General features: G+C 39.2%; 1 protein-coding gene across 4 annotated transcripts in view; it reads right to left on the reverse strand.

Moving 5' to 3' along the window:
- Positions 1-18,138, reverse strand: part of cdin1 (CDAN1 interacting nuclease 1) — a 164,251-nt gene that overhangs the window by 87,147 nt on the left and 58,966 nt on the right. For 3 of the 4 annotated variants that reach the window (XM_067454751.1, XM_067454750.1, XM_067454749.1), the window contains exon 6: positions 16,936-17,008. In XM_067454751.1, coding sequence (XP_067310852.1) covers positions 16,936-17,008 — 73 coding nt within the window. Of the gene's footprint in view, positions 1-827; positions 847-16,935; positions 17,009-18,138 lie in introns of those variants that run through there. The other variant, XM_067454752.1, reaches the window with a different exon arrangement.

Here is an 18,138-nt window from a genome sequence, read left to right on the forward strand (position 1 = left end):
GTGAAGGAAAAAAGTTCCCCTTGCGCATGACCCACAGAAATCTACTTGGTTTGAATTTGAACCCTAACCCTTCTATGTGAGCAATGCTTCATGCATTTCTATGCAGGCCGTGAATTGACTGAAATTTCTCTAATGCGACCGCACCTTTCCAACTCTGGTGGTGTTACAGTGCTCATTACACACCCCTGTCATCGGCATACAGCTGCACACTAACACAATCCTGTCTCACTGGCTGCATCTCAGAGGTTTTCTCTCAGCGGCGTAACATCAAAACCCTGCCGGAGAAGAACAAACGGTAGCTGTTATCTTTTTCATCCCCCTGCTGAAGGAGGACGTGAGGAAGAGAGAACAAAGCCAAGTCAGCAGTCCTCTGCACCGGCGGCGGAGCCTTGTTTTTCAGCTCATTTTTCTCCGAGATTGCTACCTTCACACGCAGATCCATACGCCGCTCCGGCGCTCCGCTCGGCAATGAAGAGAGCTATATTTCCCCTTGAGTTAGGACACCTCATGACAAATGATAATGGATAATCAATAAAGCGGGAAATATGAGGCCGCAAACTTTATGAAGCTGGGAGACATATTACTCCCCAACAACACTCGTTTCCCTTAACAAAGTCACTACGCCGCTGCGCCTAATAATCTGAGGGAAAATCAAAGAAGCCGCAACCACATCAGCAATATTGGCAACTTATTCCACTTTAATGGCATTTTGATTGATTTTTTCCTCTTAATGGTACTTTTATAGATTTGATGCTGGTCCTGCAAAACAGCAGTGTGTAATAGAGCTCCCCGAAGGCAAGCAGCAGCCATTAAAGGCCTTGTCTTACCAGGCCTCGTAATTGGAGGTTGACCACCATCGCATTTCACACATCACACACCACCACCTGCTTCAAAATGGCTGGTCTGTCCGTCCATCCGTTCGTCCATTTTCTGAGCGATGGGGTTAAGAACAATCGTAAAAAAGAGGGTGACCTTGCGGCTGACATTGTGGGGTTTCAGCCAAGCATTGACCTGATGAAAATGGAGGCCAGAGAGCTAATAAATCAGGCCACTTTTAAAATGAGTTTACTCTAACGCTCATTCATCACGGCCCGTAATGCCATTTGCAGCAGCGGATCCGCAGCGCGCAAACGGCGCAGTAAATAACAACAGAGGCGAAGATCCACGTGTCGCTACAGCCTCTGGCATCAGCATACATTTATTAAAGACGCCTCCGCAACACAACACTGTAAACACACCGCGAATTTAATGTAATTGTCCCGTGTCGACATAAATTCCGGCTGAGGCGTCCTTATCAGAGGAGGGAAATATTAAAGAGGAAAGACGCCCCTCCGCCGGGAGTTGTTCGGGAGCGCTGTTTACCAAAAACACAGCCACCTTTAACAACCTCTGATGAGATGATGAATGGGGCGTCGGAAAGCCACGCAACCTCCGCTCGGGATGAGAAAGCCATTATCAGACTCCGGAAAAAAAGCAGACAGAAGCTCATCGATCGTCGTAAAAAAGAAAATAACGGATGACAATCGTTATCGGGCCAGGCGCTGATGAGCTCCGGAGTTTGTTTATTAATTAAAAATCCTTCTTCTTATGGTTATAATCTAGACGCCCCCTTCCTCGCCAACGCCGTCGTACATCAAACTTCATGATGCGCGCGAGAGACGCTCGCTGATAATGCGCCCCTGCTAAAGCTGATTTTCCATGATGAATCTGGGAGCATATAAATTGGCTAATATCTAAAAACATTTACAGATACTAGAGGAATTGACTACTTGCGGGCCGTGATGGATGAGGCCGTTAGACGCCAGAGGACAGCTCTGCAAATCTCTGCGGCTGCCTAAAGCCCTCATTTGATTTTCATATTTACTTCTTTAAACCCATCCTCCTCTCCTCTCTTCTCCTCGGCACACAGAGGAAAGTGTGTTTTTATTTCCTCCGCCTCTGCTCCCAGCAGGGTTAGTGGGGCAGAACTGATCTGCCTCGGTCTGATTGTGTCTGATAGCAGGGCTCCAGCTCGGCCTTTCTCACAGCTCTGCAACTCCCCGCTCCACGCTAGTAATTAGTATACTTGTCAAGGCGACTGCTTACCTCACCGCCTCCTACAGCTGCTAATGAAGAGTCTGGATCTCAGTATTCAAAGGCTAGACTCGGTGCCCAATGCACTTACCCTCACAAGTGCCTTTACTAACAATTAATCATTTCATTCAATGCACTTGAATACACGTTTTTACATTGAACTCATATATATATATATATATTTTTTTTTTAAAGGGGTTGTTCCGTGTTTTTTTTCTAGGTTTGGTTGTGTTTATGGGGCGCAGTATTACATGTCTTAATACTTCTTTTTTTTTAAATGCCGTGTTTTTCTTGCATTCTCCCTTTATTCCACACCGCTGTCTCCACTGTCCTCTGAAGGGCTCGTCTGCTTCCTGCTTCTATGAAGCCCCTCCCTCTGAAAAACGCAATGGTCTTAGATTGGTCAGATGGTCAAATGTATTTTTATTGGCTGAAGTGCCAAGCACAGGTTAAGGCCACGCCCCTTCACATTACAGGCAGAAGTCACATCTGCGGAGACTAGCGAGGGTTCATGATGTCACCAACCCAGGAAGAAGCTTGTTGTAGTCCAAACCAGCCATTTTTGTAGGCAATAAACTGCTGTAACTTGAAAAGACAATATCTCCGTTTGCAGTGAACTTTCAGCGCTGTAACTTATGCTCAAGCAGCGACATTACACACTAACTAAAGTTAAAAAAGTAAAATCGCAGGCAACCGCCCCTTTAACTGCTCCATGGCATAGTTCAAATGAGTCCGTACGCAATTGGATAGTCCTTCAATCAATCAGAGCACAAGAGGCGTGATCAACGGGCATAGTTCAAATGAGTCCGTACATGATTGGATAGTCCTTCAACCAATCAGAGCACAAGAGGCATGATCAACAGGCAACGACCCATATCTTCTCTGTCTGTCATCGTGTTAAACCTGCCAATAGCGGCCAGGTGGATAACCCCGTCTGTGATTGGTTCCCACAAAGCTGTAACAGAAGCAGTATGAATGAATGTACAGGTTTGCAGACTGAGCTGCAGGGCGAAATCAAATTACCAGCAGATCAGTATTTTTAATAAAACTATTAAAAAAATACATTTAAAAAACAATCTGTTCCCCACAAATCCCTAGACTAGAAATCTAGACGCACCCTAGTGGCAGCGAGTGTAGTCTAGCAACTCTCAATAGACTTCTGAGCTGGAAAACCCAAACTCTGGTCAGGCCAATCACATCATGTATAGAGTTGTGGGCGGGGCTTAAAATAATGACGGCAGAGTTGCATGCTAATTGTAAACAAAGAAGCTTTCGAACGGCGGTCTTCCGAATCGGCCGCGACTCTGGAAACTTGGAGTTAAAGGACAACTCAAAAATGAACCTAGGGGTAATTAACACATGGTTAGATCGTTCTCTGGGATGCGTTTCCATGAAAATCGAATGTAAAGAGTTTTATCTCTAAAAACAGATTCGCTTATATAGCTTGTCTATGGGGCATAGAATAAGTCAAATTAAATGGCTAGTTAATACCACTAACAAGGCTTAAAATATCCTCACACTAACACGGCAGCATAATGAGGGTCCCTACATGCAAACCGAAGCATTGAGAAAATTGTAAGTGTACAAACAGATTAATATGAAGATACTTTATAAAGACAGTGCATTACGTGTTCACAGACAGGCGCCATCTTAGAAAACAGTCTCGACAAGTCGAGCGGCGAACGCTGTGCTGAACGCTGTGGTGGTGTTCTGTATTTGAGTGACACTGTGCAACTTTTATTTTAGTATTTACCTCAGCTTGCGGAGAAACTTTGAATAATTTGTCTATCACCGCCTCTTATAATATCATCATAGTTAATAAAATACAGTTTTTTCATCAAAATTTAAGTTCAGACCCGCAAAACCTCAAATGTTGCTAATGCACTATAGATTTGTACACAGAGTGTACAGATGAGCATTATGATCTCAGAAGTCGGAAACTAAGATTGTGTGAGTTATATACATATTTATTTTTTCTGATTGGTTATGGCAGCATTTTGGTGTGTAGTTTGAGTTCTGATTGGTAAGTACCATACAGATAAAAATAAACTGAAGTCAAACTAAAGCTTTGATATCACTTTGATATTGAAAATGCAGTTAAGTGCAATCTGTGCCAATATGCCATGTACACAACATTTTAATGAGAAGACTATAGTAAGAGATGTTGTAAATTATTTTTCTCTCCATGTTTTTGCACATTGTTACGAGAAGAGAGCATTCACAATGGGAGTTATAGACCAGTTCACTTTACATTTACATTTATGCATTTGGCAGACGCTTTTATCCAAAGCGACTTACGTTGCATTCAAGGTACACATTTTACATTTTTGTCAATTCTTGCTTTCCCTGGGAATCGAACCCATGACCTTGGCGTTGCTAGCGCCACGCTCTACTCATTGAGCTACAGGAAAGACACTTGTGCATTGACCTTTAATTGTGCAGATGTGGGATGCAATATGTTTTTGCAGTCTAAATAATGTCATATAGTGTGTTTGGTTAATTAACCCATTAGTAAAGCACTTTGGCTAGTTCTGTCTTCAGATTCAGCAATGTTCAACATTATTGATAATGATTGGGTTATTTTAAACAATGACATTCCTGCTTCTTTTTCAAACACTTTGATGCATTTTTAAAGTGCCCCTATTGTGGTTTATCGAATATTCCCTTTCATGCGGTGAGTAATGTAAGCGTTCTGCAAAGTTGTAAACTTGAAAGCGCACAGTAAATAAAATTATTGTCTCCCAAAAGAACGTTTCATCAGTCATTGACGTTAGTGCTTGGCTAACGCATGCGCTGTTATCGGTACAGTCAATACAGTTCCTGCATGTGCACCGCAATAAATGAGAAAATAAACAAGTTAGTTTGTTGACGGATGTACTTGTTAATGCAGATAGTGAGGAATTACAGCTGCAACATCTCACAATGAACCTCAAGATGAGTAGCATCAACGAAAAACGTCCTGCTCAAGTCGTCCTTAAAGGGTTACTTCAGCGATTAGCATATGGCCTTGTATCAGTAGAAACCCTGGAGTATATTCAAATGATCGTGCGTCCCCCCTTCATATCCGCACTCATCGCACCAAGTTCTCACAATAATTTACTGGCCTGCAGAAAGGTACAGAAATTGAATAAAGTAATCAGATGTAAAATAACTCCATATTTAACTGTTTAAATGCAAGATTAATTCTTATTAAACTTACAAAAGCAATTCAATCAATATGGAGCCAGAATGGTGACTTTAAAATTTGGCATCACAAATAAAAATTGTCATTGAAAACAAAAGCAGAACTGAAAAAGGAAACATTGGCATTGAAACATTTGCATTGAAAACAGTTGTATTAGCATTGAAACAAGTATTGGCAATGAAAAAATACAATAATTAAAATCTTAAAATCTTATTCTTTTATTGTAGTGGGATTTATTTGTATTTTTCAATGACAATCTTCAGATTTTTTCTTCATGTCACTCTTTTTCAGTGACAGATTTTTTTTACAATGTCAGGTTTTTTTCAATGTCACTGATTTTCAGTTTCAACTTTCTGTCACTGTTTTGGCGTGGAGAGGGGCGGGGTCTGAGGGGAGGGGTAAGTAGAGCGTAGTTTGCATATCATTTGCATATAGGTATACTGAAGCAGTAGGCCGAGCGTCACTTTACTGTAACTCGTCGTCAGCTCTGAAGCCTCTGGCATGACAAATGTCCAGTTTACCGGGAACTTTCAAGCCGCAAGTAAGTCTGTTTTTTTTAATCTGCCATTTACATGTTTATTCACGTGCAACCTGGCCGGTTTGCTTAACTTTTAACGGCCGTTAACGTTATGCTGTTTTTTTTCTCCCGACGTCGACTGGAACATGTAAATTACTAATATTAGCCGTGTTGGCTAACTTAACTGTGGTTAATGCAGGGTCAAATATAAACACTGGTCACCATGGATATGCTACCGAATAAGGCTAAAAGTCCGGTTTGGCAAATACATTAATTAACGTTAGGTGTCTGTCGGTAGCATATCCATGGTGACCAGTGCTAATATTAGTAATTTACATGTTCCAGTCGACGTCGGGAGAAAAAAAACAGCATAACGGCCGTTAAAAGTTAAGCAAACCGGCCAGGTTGCACGTGAATAAACATGTAAATGGCAGATTAAAAAAAACAGACTTACTTGCGGCTTGAAAGTTCCCGGTAAACTGGACATTTGTCATGCCAGAGGCTTCAGAGCTGGTGACGGGTTACAGTAAAGTGACGCTCGGCCTACAGCTTCAGTATACCTATATGCAAATGATATGCAAACTACGCTCTACTTACCCCTCCCCTCAGACCCCGCCCCTCTCCACGCCAAAACAGTGACAGAAAGTTGAAACTGAAAATCAGTGACATTGAAAAAAAACTGACATTGTAAAAAAAATCTGTCACTGAAAAAGAGTGACATGAAGAAAAAATCTGAAGATTGTCATTGAAAAATACAAATAAATCCCACTACAATAAAAAAATAAGATTGTAAGATTTTAATTATTGTATTTTTTCATTGCCAATACTTGTTTCAATGCCAATACAACTGTTTTCAATGCAAATGTTTCAATGCCAATGTTTCCTTTTTCAGTTCTGCTTTTGTTTTCAATGACAATTTTTATTTGTGATGCCAAATTTTAAAGTCACCATTCTGGCTCCATAAATCAAGAGCAGTGTGTGATGTCTCTTGTTTGACAAACAGAGCAGTAAAGGCTACTGCCCCTTTAAGACCTAATCCACAGATGCGTCGTCTTTCTCGACTGTATAAAGTTCTCTTAAGGCATATTCAGACTATGTCTGCTTGGATATTCATCAAGATGGACATGTTGACATACTTCTTGTGTGAGTTTGTCCGTTTGCACGCAAGACTTGAAAGAGAGCTCAATATTTGCGCGCTGTGAGACGTGTGCGAGCTTTGGGACGAGTTCGCAGAGATAGATCTTCTCACAGCGGGCGTGAGTCCTCCTTCGCGTCTTCTGGCTCTACATGCGGGTTATGACGGGGAAAATGACTGCTCATATTCGGACATACGGAAGCATTAGCAAGCATTGAACAACGTTTACAAAGAGGTGAAACAGTACGCTCGGTAGGTGAAGCGAGTTTACCTAAGCTAATTTCCATCCCTGGCGCACCACAAGCTAATCTCAGACTGAGCACCCCGTTCTTTTTCAATAATTATGGGCATGAAAAGAGTCAAATTTAATACCTCATAAAATGGTGACTATGACTTTTTAATACCTTTAAAGGGTCTTAATTTTCCCAAAATGGATTTATCAACTTTTAATACTTTTTAAGACCCCGCGGACACCCTGGTCTTTCTCAGTCTAGAAGGCACCGAATTCAAAAATAATTTCACATTTCTACTACATTAATGAGCCAGTTTAAATACAAAGCTTAATTCTAAATCACTGAAGTAACCCTTTAAGATGGAGTTTCGGGTTGAGTAACTAGTTCTTCCCATGTTTCATCATCAGGCTCACGCCCGGATTGATATGGTAAAATTAACATAATCGTTACTAACTTTACAGAGTGTACAATCACTGAGCTTAAGGAAGCCTCGGGAGCTGAAGTTCAGCTGTGGTAATGGACATTAGCTTCTGGAATAAGAACTGTATGCGGTAGACCAATCACAGCAGACTGGGCCACCTGACCAATCACAGCAGACTGGGTCACCTGACCAATCAGATGTATCTTCTGGTGTAAAAGACTCGAAAAACTAATCTAGGAGCCTTTTCAATGGAATAATAGGGGCATTTTACTAATAATTAGCAGTGTTGTTTTTCTCGTATAATTTTTAATCAACAGTATGGTTTAATTATGTGAACGTGCAATCCAACACTCAGCTCATCTAATATCACATTACATGGAGAAATGGAAAAAACGCACGCTTACTTTAAAGAGCTTCTCTCCACAGTCGCTCTCAGCACTGGAGGCTCAGCCACAAATGCTTTTAAAGAAATGAAAGATAAAGTGAAACCAGGCAGAACGGGACCATCCTCTCATTCAGACATGATAACAGGTGAGTTATCGTCCACCAGACTGGAGTAAAATGGCCGAGTCTCAGCATTCGATGAAAAGATGCCCTCTCGTCTGGAGAAGTCGAAGCATTACAGATGTTGATATCATATTTGATATGTGCTGAAAATGCCCTGAACGTATTGATTTATTTACATGCGCGCCACTGGAACGGTCTGGGAAAACACAGACACAACACTCGCTGGAGAAAAGACTTCAGAAACAATCTCAAACTCTCTATTGATCCCGCTGAACTGAGTGGATATATATTCAGCGTCCCAAAGGCACAATTTCTGTGTTTTTTTAAATGCAAACAGGGAAGAAAGGAATGAAAGAAAATAAAAGATGGTGGTGCGCTGAGAGGCCACGGCGTCTGGTGTATATGAGGCTATTGATCCGCCCACTGCGCTGGAAACACGGGGGATGATGGATGCGCTCGCAGACAACCCTGGACAAACCCTGAGCTAATGGCCACAAAGACAATTATCCAGCCATTGTTTCAGCAGCACATTCCAATGCTCTAATATTCACACAGGGAGATTCTGTGATTGAACCGCGGAGCAGATGCGTGCAAAGTTCACCAGATGGGAAGATGGCGCGTCACGCTGCTGGAGGACGGAAAGAAATAAAGATCATATACTTCTCATCAGAGGTGGGTAGAGTAGCCAAAATCTGCACTCAAGTAAAAGTAAAAGTACCGTAATTCCTCAAATATAGACCGGGGCCTGTATTCACCTGAACTGCCGACGGGAACCGGCTTTTATTAGGGGCAGGCCTGTGTTTCTAATTCCCTCTGTTTGAAATATAATTGCTTTATGTAAACCGTTTTCAATTTAAAGTGATCGTTCCAGTGGACAAATATCATTGACTTTTTAAAGAAACATTTGCAAAAATATCACCATACAACAAAATACGAATTTTGTGTAATTCCGCGCGCAGCTCCGCATCCAAAGATGAACGAGCTCTCGGCGAATCTAGCCGAACATGACGTCTCATCACACCGGCCGCCAGTTTGCACATGAGGTGCTTATATTCACTGAATGAGCCTACACAAGCAGAAATAAGCCATTTAAATAAAGATCCAGGTTTAAGCAAATAAATAAATAAATCACGGCATTAAAGTTTAGTGAAATTAGGAAATATTTAAGAGATTGTTAATTTTTGTTCTCATGTCACAAGTAATAATATCAAGCCAAGGTTTACTGAGTTGTACACCATTCTTTTGTAGTGTGTTTTTTGGTGAAATGTACTAAAATAAATATCACCTGTGTACATTAGCCCACTTCTCGACGCGTTGGTTTATAGAACAATTAATCCGTCGTTTCAAAGAATAGCACAACGGCGAGCGCGGCGAGTATAAACGCCTCGTCCGTTTGGGGAGGAGCGCGCGGCGCGCAGTCAGCGGAGACAGGCGGAAGTATAAACGAGGCGTGAGACGCGGCTCTGCGCGGAGCTGAGCTTCGAGGCTTGGGTGCGACACCCTTAAGACATAAAAGAGACGAGAGGCTAACATTTGGTGTGTCTTAATCAGCTCCCTAGTTCAGTAGTCAGGGCACTGATCAGGACATACCGGTAAGTCAATGGGCTGATCCCTGATCAGTGCCCTGACTACTGACGGAGCAGATTGAGACGCACGCATTGTGAAGATCGATATCTGTAGCCTGCCTGACACGGTATTTTCACAGACGTCGCATCTCTCATAGACTACAGTAGCCTATTTGGCACATGCATCCGTTATATTCCCATTTTAATTTACAAAGCAATCCCTGTAAAGTGTTTAGGTTAACTATAGAAGAGACCAGGATTAGTGTGTGTCGCACTGGCAGGACTCGCATCGGGGCGAGTGGCATCAGGATGGTTTCGCATTAAATTAACGGCATTTAGGAGATTATCCACTCATTTCCCCCGGCCTTTATTTGTTTAATTGTCTACAGGCTTTTATTTGAGGAAATACGGTACTTACGGAAATATTTACTCAAGTAAAAGTAACAATCGTAATAGTTACTTGAGTAAGCAAAAAAGTATTAGATGAAAAAACTACTCAAGTACTTAGTTACTAGTTACTTTCGATCTGATTGATAAGAAGCGAAAACCCTGAATTTCAGACTATATAAGTGTGTGTGTGTGTGTGTGTGTGTGTGTGTGTGTGTGTGTGTGTGTGTGTGTGTGTGTGTTTAATGGTTAAACAATGTAAATTAATGGTGTGCTGGGCTAACCAGAGCTCTGTTTAAAACATACTTTGTTCGTATGTTTTTATAAGTATATGCATCTTTAGGTAGGAATAAAATACATTCCCGTTTTTATTTGTACATATACACTTCAGACTGTTGTCTGTCTGGATGTGCATAAATGCAAGAGGTCGAATTAGGCTACCTATTTGTTTTGTTTTTAGCCTGGTCTCATAGGAAAAACGTAGCTGTTGCAAAGATTTTGCAAACCACAAAATATGTACCGATACTTACATATCACGACAGTTTCAAAGTCAAATGTCCACTGGGTGGCGCTAAAAGCTTAGTTTTTTTTTTTTTTCTGGAACAGATGCGCATGAATCTGGCATTTGTTACGTTGGGTTTTTAACGTACACCCACACTGAACCCTAAACCTACCCGATATTGTTAACAAAAGCAAATGTGACAAATAAAACTGTATCCACGTAATTTTAGCTTGTGTTTTGAACTCGTCTTTGAGCTCTTTTATCATGACTCGTTCCTCACGGGGTTCGTTTCCAAGTTTTTCACATTGCAAATACAAATCTGTATCCGCTGAGCTATCGAGCAAGCTTAATAAGTAAGAAAAGACGAACATCCAAAATGTATTCGTTTCCAAATCATGGACTATGGTTAAACAAAACGATAAAAAATTCTGTTTTTCTGCCTCCAGTGTTCATTATTGTTGGAAACACTCGGACAGTGTGTGAAATAGTATTACAATAAGGGAAAAGTGCCCATAGTTACCAAATTACCATTAATAGTGTTCAAATATAAGCAACATTGTTACACTTACCGCTACATGTTTTTTCAGGTTGGAGCTGCAATTCTTGTATGCTGAGATGTCTGTTCGTTTTGGTGCACAGTATCGCATTATGAAACTATTCTTATTGACATCTAGGAGTGAAAACATGAACTAGAGGGAACGGCTGATCAGCTCACACACACATCTTCGTGATCTCCCTCTGCTTTGGTCATCATCTTACTAAACATGCGCTAATTATTTGTGGATGATGCGCGTACACCTCTCGCTAAGCAGCCTCTCCAACGTTTCGCGAGACTTGCGAACAAGTCATATTCACTTGTTTTAAAATATATAATTAATTATTACCATTGACAGTAGCAGAGGAACGCCACCGATTGTAACGAAGTAAAAGTACAGTTTTTTCACAAGAAATGTACTTGAGTAAAAGTAAAAGTACCCATTTTTAAATATACTCTAAAAGTACAAGTTACCCAAAAAATGTACTTAAGTAAATGTAACGAAGTAAATGTAATTCGTTACTACCCACCTCTGCTTCTCATACTGTAACATTTAACAAAAAAAGCTTTGTCTTTTAATTATATTATAAAATTCAACCTCTAAACACCAGAGGTGTAAAAAGTACAAAATGTTACTCAAGTACACACTGCAAAAAAAATGCTCTTCTTACTCAGTATTTTTGTCTTGTTTCTAGTCCAAATATTTAAACATTCTTAAAACAAGAAGTATTTACTAGACAAGCAAAAGTAATTGTCTTGTTTTGGGGAAAAATAACTCAAAATGAAGAGAGTTTTTGCTTAAAATAAGATAAATAATCTGCCAATGGGGTGAGAAAAATAATCTTGTTTTAAGAGTGGAAGTACTGAGTGAAAATTGTGCGCAGTTAAGAGTAAAAGTAGCAGCAAGAATGAAAATGGAATGTGGAAATTTATCTCATTGGCAGAATAAATACATTTTACTCAAGTAAAGTAAAGATCCCCCAAAATAATTCTCGTTTTTGTAGCATCAGGAAGATTATACAGCGGCTCTACAATCATTTTATGAAGCAACGAGAATAGTTTTTGTGCGCAGAAAAAATAATAAATAACGACTTATATAGTGATGGCCGATTTCAAAACAAAGCTTCGAACCGTTATGAGTCAGTGAATCGATTCATGATTCGGATCGCGAGTCAAACTGCTGAAATCACGAGACTTTGGCGATCCGAATCATGAATCGATTCACTGAATCATAACGGTTCGAAGCTTTGTTTTGAAATCGGCCATCACTATATAAGTCGTTATTTAGTGTTTTCCCCCGCACTAACTCTCTTCTGGCCTCTTCATCAATGATTGTAGAGCCGCTGTAGTGAGATGGGCTTTGTAACGACGTCTTTAGTGCCTTTATGGGTCTTGAGAGAGGAAATGACATTGGTGTCAATGAAGGCCTTTCTGAGCCATCGGATTTCAACACTAATATCTTCATCTGTGTGTGAAGATGAGCGGAGGTCTGACGGCTGGCCAACCACAGGAGGGTAAATACTTATTGACATCATTTAAATTTTTGGGTGAACTAACCCTTTAATGTCAAGCCCTGATATCTATTAAAAATAACATTTACACTTCATATTAGGTGTCTATGTAACTACCCCATACTCACATCAATAAAAAATGTTCAGTTTGATGTGTTGTGAATGCTATTGGATACGGGTGAGGTTAGGATGGGTTTGGTGGAACGGGTCGTTTTAAGGGTGGGTTAAGTGGTAGGAGTATATAGGGTCAATTATAGACGTCATCACAGATATTAATTACGGCTCTAATTACATGCAGGTTTTTCTTTTCAATACAAATACACAGTAATTACAAAACACTTAAAATAAAGTGGGGCCAAAAGCTCATACCTCAGAGGGACTGAAATATTAGCATGTATTTTCAGTCCACTATTTTTCATGATTGCACTGCAAAAAAATGCTCTTCTCACTCAGTATTTTTGTCTTGTTTCTAGTCCAAACATCTAACATTCTTAAAACAAGAAGTATTTACTAGACAAGCAAAAGTAATTGTCTTGTTTTGGGGAAAAATAACTCAAAATGAAGAGAGTTTGTGCTTAAAATAAGATAAATAATCTGCCAATGGGGTGAGAGAAATAATCTTAATTCAAACAGAAAACAAAAAAAAGATTATTTATCTTATTTTAAGCAAAAACTCTCTTCATTTTGAGTTATTTTCCCCAAAACAAGACAATAATTTGCACTTGTCTAGTAAATGTTTCTTAATGTAAGATTGTTTAGATATTTTGACTAGAAACAAGACAAAAATACTGAGTATAGTAAGAAAAGCATTTCATGCAGTGTGGAGCTTCATTCGGGTCTGTGTTTGTCGACGCACCTCTATATTGGTGAGTTTTCTGGAGGTGGTGTTGATTTATAAATCAGAAAGCGTTGTGTGCGGGCTTCAGTATCGCCTGGCTCTACACACTTCGGGAGCGTTTTGACAAGCACTGGATAACAGCGCTCCAAAGTAATCACACGCTTGACTTTGACATACGACTGCATGCATGCACTGGAATCTCTCTGTTGATTAAATCCACCACACGTGCCTGTGACGTGCTGCGATTCACAACGTGTGTGTGTGTGTGTGAGAGAGGAAGATGGCGGACGCTGTGTCTGTGATTCTGTATGCACTGCATTGAACGTCAAAGGCCAAGCGTCGCCATCTTCAGCTCAAAAACTGTGCTAAAAATACGCAGTGAGCGCAGAAACACCACTGTATCTGTCAGCATACGCTTCTTTATTCTGCCGATGATGGATCTCATGAAGCAATTAGAGACAAAACAGCCCAGATTTAGTATTTTGTCCATCCATAAAATAATCATCACCTATTGATTGGCTAAAATGTCTGTTTGCCACAATTACACCCAACACTGATACTGCACATCAAAAAACCATCCGTCCTTACCCATATTAAAGGGATCATTCACAAAAAAATTACAATTCTGTCATTTTTATTCTGTTCCAAACCTGTCTGAGTTTCTTTCTTCTGCCGAACACAAAAGAAGATATTTTAACCCGTCTCTTGCGTGATATCCATAAATTTACAATATTCCCATCTAATATGATTTCTGAGCTGTGCGGTGTCCAGATTAATAATTATACCCTGTGTGTTAATAGGCCAGAGGAGAACTGAGTCTGGTTTCTCTAAGGTTTATTTTTCTCCATCAGGCCTGATGGAGTTTCGGTTCCTTTGGTCGCCTTTGGCTTGGCTTGCTCAGTTGGGGACACTAACATTATGATCAGAGTTATTCTAATAAATATACAAATAAAATGAATTAATTAGGTCTTATTTAATTCTATAAACTATAACACTGATCTGCCAACATTGTCTCTCTATGATAAATTAAAATAAGCTGATAACATCACTGTTTACTCCAGAACGACTGTACAGCCAAATCTAATTCTGCTGCAGTATTGTCCTGTTTAACACTGAAGCTGCTCTGACACAATCGGCACTGTAAAAGCGAATAAATAAAGATGATTGATTGATATTTTGGAGAATAACGGTACCCAAACAGTTGAAGCACCCCATTGACTTCATTAGTATTTTTTTCCATGGGGTCCATCAACTGTTTGGGTACCGATATTCTCCAAAATATCTTCTTTTGTGTTCAGCAGAAGAAAGAAACTCAAACAGGTTTTGAACAACTTCTTTATTTTTTCACGGCCTATGACACACATACAGTAAACCCAAGTGCTGTTTACTCAGCTGTACTTGATAACACCAAATGAATGAAAAACACCGTTTATTGACAGGCGTCCTGTTTTCTATCATACTCTGTGAACGTTTGTGATGATGTAAGATGAGTGGGAAATGAATTTAACTTCAAAATGGAGTGTGTTATTATTGAAAAACAATTAATGGTGAATGTTCTTCCAGGGGAGCCCGCAAAATCCCCACAAAATCATGAATATTATAATATAATGGTGATAAACTGATCCTGCACTGCAAAAAAATGCTCTTCTTCCTCAGTCATTTTGTCTTGTTTCTAGTCTAAACTAGGCATGTGCCGATATCAATTTTTCATGTTGCGATTAATTGCTGACGTTTTATCACGGTATACGATATTATCACGATATTGAAATAAGTTGCAAAAAAAAAGTGTTGCCATAGCATAACAGCTTTAAGAACTATTTTAGTATAACTGAATGGTTAAATACAATAATGCACCAAAAATATATACAGCTCTGGGAAAAAAATTAAGAGAAATCAATGTTTAGTGGTCTCTTGATTTTTTTCAGAGCTGTAAAAGTACAATTTTCAAACAGATTAAAGTGCAAAAGAATTAGGCTATAAAGAACAACAGGTAACAAATTACAATAAGGTCTCATTATGTAATGCATTAACTAAGATTGAGCAGTAGCTACATTTGGTACAGAAAGTATAATGTTTTTGGTAATGTTAGTTAAGAAATACTGCATATTGTTAGTTTTATCTTAGGTCCATTAAAAATGTTATTTTGATTTTAATGTTATTAAACAGTAACTGAGAAATTAATTTTACTTAGAATAATTAATTCTTTATAAGTATTTTTCATTGTCAGTTTGGTAATAATGAATTAACATTGTAATTAATGAAGTCGTATGTCTCAAAGTTTTACTGAACGATAACAAATAATTAGAACAGTTCTAATCATTAGGGCATGTTGTAGTCCAGATTAAAACATAAAAATGTTTAAGCTTGAAAATAAAGAGGCTATTAAGTCTTTAAGTATTAAGTATTTGGTGCTGTGATGTACATTGAGATTACAAAAAACGAATGGCTGTTTTAAAAACTCCTTCACTAGCGCTTGCTTTTGTTTGCTGGTTTCCGGGGTAACCGGCTGCATTCTGCCGTTCATCAGCGCCCTCTGCTGTCACTGAGCGGCACTTCAGCAGCCCCCATTCAGTCATGTGCAAACGCACGTTGGGCTCGTTTACATCTGAGCGCAGAACACACCATTTGACGCAGAACAGCGGTGCTGAGCATTTATACGGTTGGTGGGCAAAGTATTCTTGAGTGCATTATAAAAAAAAATATTAAATGTTAATAAATTATTATTTACGATATTTTAAAGTGCCCACGATAACAATATCGTGCATAATTATTATCGTGATAAATCGCATTATCGAAAATCGGCACATGTCTAGTCTAAACATCTAAAAATGATTTAATCAAGACGCATTTCCTAGATCAGTAAAACAACATAAGATATTTTTGCTTGTTTTGTTGGAAATAATATCTAAATGAAGAGAGTTTTTGCTTAAAACAGGCTAAATGATCTGCCAATGGGGTGAGAAAAATAATCTTGTTTCTGATTGAAATCTCGTTTCTTGTTTCCGTCCCAAACAGAAATAAGATTATTTTAGCTAATAATTATTTTAATGTTGAGATAAACGGTCAATGTTACCATCATACTTTGTCAAAATACACAAATAAATCCAAAATAAAGTTTGCATGCTACAAGTGAACTTTCGCGTCACATTAAAGTCCTCTGTTTGAAAGCTGCATGAACTGAAGTAATGTATAACCTGAATGCGATGTAAGCAGCTCTGGATAAATGCAGACATGTAAACGAGGAATAATAGTGCTGGTACACTCATGAATGCTGGGTTTAAGCATTCAATTGCATGCAAGTAATTTGATCATTTTGGTAACTTTACATGCATGCTTCCTGCTATCATTTCAGCTCCTAATGGAATCAGCTTTAGATGCGTTGGTGGGTCTGTCGGCGTGTGTTTTCAGGGGCAGAATAAATGAGGGGTTATATATAACGCAGCAGTGATCTAAGCAGCAGTTAAGAGGTGGGTGGTCTGCAGGTAGTGCAGTCTGTCTCTCATTAGGGAATAAACGTCTCTACTCACGGACTGAAGCCTCGCGCTCCTGCAGGAAATACTCCAGGATGAGACGGGCCAGGAGAGCTGGAGAAAGGTCCACCTGATGGAGAAAGGAGAGCAGTGTGAGAGGCTTCCCCAGGGAAACTGTGCTTCAGTGGGTATGGGCCAAACTGACATCTAGCCTGTTGATCTGATGCCCAAATTCAGCATCCATTACACACAGATAAGAACATTATGGCCAATACCAATAATTATTTATATTTCAAAGCCGATAAGCGATATATTTGCCGAAATACCTAAATGTAAATTTTAATTAATGGGACAATAAAAGCCCTCCCAACCTTACCCAATAAATGCTTGTATTATTATTAAACATGTAAGGCACTTTATTTCCATTTAGAACATTTTCTTCTTGCCTCAAATTTGAAATGAAGCATGACCACACTTGTGAATTCACATTAGTTGTGGTTATAAGTTTTTATTACTACATTCACATAATATTTCTTATATATTTCAAAATGTGTTATTATTATTTATTTTTTAATGTTTGAGCCTATATATATATCTCCATATTAATAACAGTCTGAGGAATTCAGAGTAAAAACAGTCTTGAATTGTAAACCTTTTAAGCGTTGGCTTTCTAGATATGTTCCTTATGTGTATATTCAGAAAGACTTGCAAGCAGCAGTCCTTTTATTTTGGGGTATGTCAAAATGCCCCACTTGCCAAAATGGGGGGATAACCTAACTTTATAACACCGGTGTCCAATTACTTCTTGACCCCACCTCAGAGGTACTGACCTTCTCGACCACATCAAAAACTCCAATATCAACATTAAAATTATTCACTGCGGTAAAAATTAACCTTATAATTTAAGTCCCATAAAACAAAAAATAAATTGATTCATGATTCGCATCGCCAATGTCTCGTGATTTCAGCAGTTTGACACTCGATCTGAATCATGAATCGAGTCATAACCGTTTGAATCTTTCTTTGAGGCTTGAACACAAACGCGGAAGAGAAGCCAATGCTGAATAAAGTCGTAGTTTTTGTTATTTTTGAACCCAAATGTATTTTGGATGCTTCAAGAGACTCTAATTAACCCACTGATGTCTCATATGGACTACTGTGATGATGTTTTTATTCCCTTTCTGGACATGGACAGTATAGTGTGCATACACTTGCATACGCTCTCGGACTAAATATAAAATATCTTAAACTGTGTGTGAA

Source organism: Pseudorasbora parva, chromosome 10 (assembly GCF_024679245.1).
Source record: "Pseudorasbora parva isolate DD20220531a chromosome 10, ASM2467924v1, whole genome shotgun sequence".
Taxonomy (NCBI): domain Eukaryota; kingdom Metazoa; phylum Chordata; class Actinopteri; order Cypriniformes; family Gobionidae; genus Pseudorasbora; species Pseudorasbora parva.